The following is a 2,349-nucleotide window of genomic DNA, read 5'->3' on the forward strand; positions in this document are numbered from 1 at the left end:
CTACAGGTACTGACCACCACACCTTGCTTATTTTTTAACTTTCTATAGGGATGAGTTCTTGCTATGTTGCCAAGGCTGGTCTCAAACTCTTGGGTCCAAGTAGTCTCGCGTCGGCCTCCCAAAGCGCTGGGATTACAGGCTGAGACACCGAGCCCAGCCATTGTTTATTAAAATTTAAACCCAAAGTGGCTGGGCATGGTGTCTCATACCTGTAATCCCAGTACTTTGGGAGGCCGACGCGAGACTACTTGGACCCAAGAGTTTGAGACCAGCCTTGGCAACATAGCAAGAACTCATCTCTATAGAAAGTTAAAAAATAAGCCAGGTGTGGTGGTCAGTACCTGTAGTCCCAGCTACTCAGGAGACTGACGAGGAAGGATAGCCTGAGCCCAGGAGGTTGAGGCTGTGGTGAACTGTGATCATACCACTGTACTCTAGGCTGGGTGACAGAGTGAGACCCTGACACCAAAACAAAAAACAAACAAAAAACCAAACTGGCTACAATAAAAATCAATCACTCATTCTGAAGGAATACTGACCTTTGCTAGTTGTTCAGCAAAATGTATAGCTGTTTTCGTATGGAGTGTAACTGGTCCTGTTTTTATTCTGGAAACGCCATTGGCTAATGCCATGAAAATAATCAGCTATGTAAAAAAGAACACAGAAAAATCTCACACATTTACCAATATGTGGAGTTATAATGCTACTGCTGTCTACAATGAAAATACTACTAGAAATCAAAATAGCTTTATAAATTTTTTATTTCATTAAATTTCAAGAAATCCTTAGAAGTTGATAGAAAACCTATACAGTATTACCCCAAGTCTGCAGGTAGTACAGAAAGGCTTAGTAGCAGTTCTCAATATAGAATCTTAAAAATTAATATTTACGAATAAAATATAGAGTTTAAAGCTAATATATACATATAATGAGACTATGTCTGCAAGCTAGTATATATAACAGGATGAGTTTATTCTATGATCTAAAATTACATTTTAGCAGGTGACTAAATAGAGTAAAACAGAATTACTACAAGTATAAAGTAGATTTGGGCAAGATAAAAGACTAGAAATAACATAAACTGTCTTAAGAAACAGATAACAAAATCTTGAAGATTTTATGTATATATGTATGTATATATTTTAAGATGGAGTGTCACTCTGTCACCTAGGCTGGAGTGCAGTAGCACACTCACGGGCACCCCAGCGTTGATCCACTGGGGTCCGGCGATCCTTCTGCCTCAGAGTCTTCCAAGTAGCTGGAACTACTGGTGCATGCCTGGCTAATTTTTGATTTATCATAAAGACAAGGTCTCACCAAGTTGCCCAGGCTGGTTTCAAATCTGCGGGCTCAAGCAATCCACTTGCCTTGGCCTCCCAATGTACTGGGATTACAGGTTGAGCCACTGAGCCCAGCCGCAGATTACATTTTTTAATGTAGACGCTGCTGATTTGAGATCAAGGAGAGAAGTTGGGTACTGTGGTTCACGCCTATAATCCCAGCACTTTGGGAGGCTGAGGTGGGAAGATCACTTGGGACCAAGAGTTCCAGACCAGCCTGGGCAACATAGTAAGACCTTGTCTCTGCAAAAATAAAATTTAAAAAATTAGCCAGGCATGGTGACACACACTTGTAGTTCTAGCTACTTGGGAGGCTGAGGCAGAAGAACCACCTGAGCCCAGAATATCAAACGCTGCAGTGAGCCATGATTATGACACTACACTCCAGCCTGGGTGACAGAGTGAGACTCTGAAGCAAAAAAAAGAGATGAAGGTGAGAAAAGCATGGTAGAAAGGGAAATCTATAGACAGAGGACCAGAGTAGGGACCGTGTTTCGCAACACTCAACAGCACTTCTCCACAGGAGTGAAGGTGTGAAGCTTTGGCGGCCACAACAGATCCACATGGAAACACAGCCAGGTAGAAGGGCTCTCACGAGCAAGGGGTCAGAAGGAAGGTCTGGCTGGTGATGCAAGCCTAGGAGCTGTTTGCGCACATACAGGCTCAAATCATGAGGCCAGACACGAGGGAGTGACTCGAGATGAGGAGACTGAACGTGAGTCTAGGGGCTTATCGGAATTTAGAAGCTGAGAAGGCTGAAACAACAATAAACCAGCAGAAGAGACTAGAAAACACAGCTGGCAAGGCAGGGAGACAACAGCCTTTCAGAAACCACGTGAGCTGAACGGGTGGCTTGTCCCTGGAGTCCCAGCCACAGGGCTGAGCATCACTGGAGTCTAGGGGTGTGAAGTTACAGTGAGCTATGATGGCACCACTGTATCCAGTCCAGGCAAGAGAATGAGACCCTGTGGAAGGAAGGGAGGAGGGGAGGGAGGGAGGGAGAGAGGGA

General features: G+C 44.2%; 1 protein-coding gene across 3 annotated transcripts in view; it reads right to left on the reverse strand.

The window, feature by feature from the left end:
* The window catches only part of RTCA (RNA 3'-terminal phosphate cyclase), a 26,100-nt gene that overhangs the window by 4,243 nt on the left and 19,508 nt on the right, over positions 1-2,349 (reverse strand). For all 3 annotated transcript variants that reach the window (XM_008064707.1, XM_008064706.2, XM_021715865.1), the window contains one exon: positions 540-644. In XM_008064707.1, the coding sequence (XP_008062898.1) occupies positions 540-644 (105 nt within the window). The remainder of the gene's footprint in view (positions 1-539; positions 645-2,349) is intronic.

Source organism: Carlito syrichta, unplaced genomic scaffold (assembly GCF_000164805.1).
Source record: "Carlito syrichta isolate Samal-C Ts95f unplaced genomic scaffold, Tarsius_syrichta-2.0.1 Scaffold307934, whole genome shotgun sequence".
In the NCBI taxonomy this organism is placed as follows: Eukaryota; Metazoa; Chordata; class Mammalia; order Primates; family Tarsiidae; genus Carlito; species Carlito syrichta.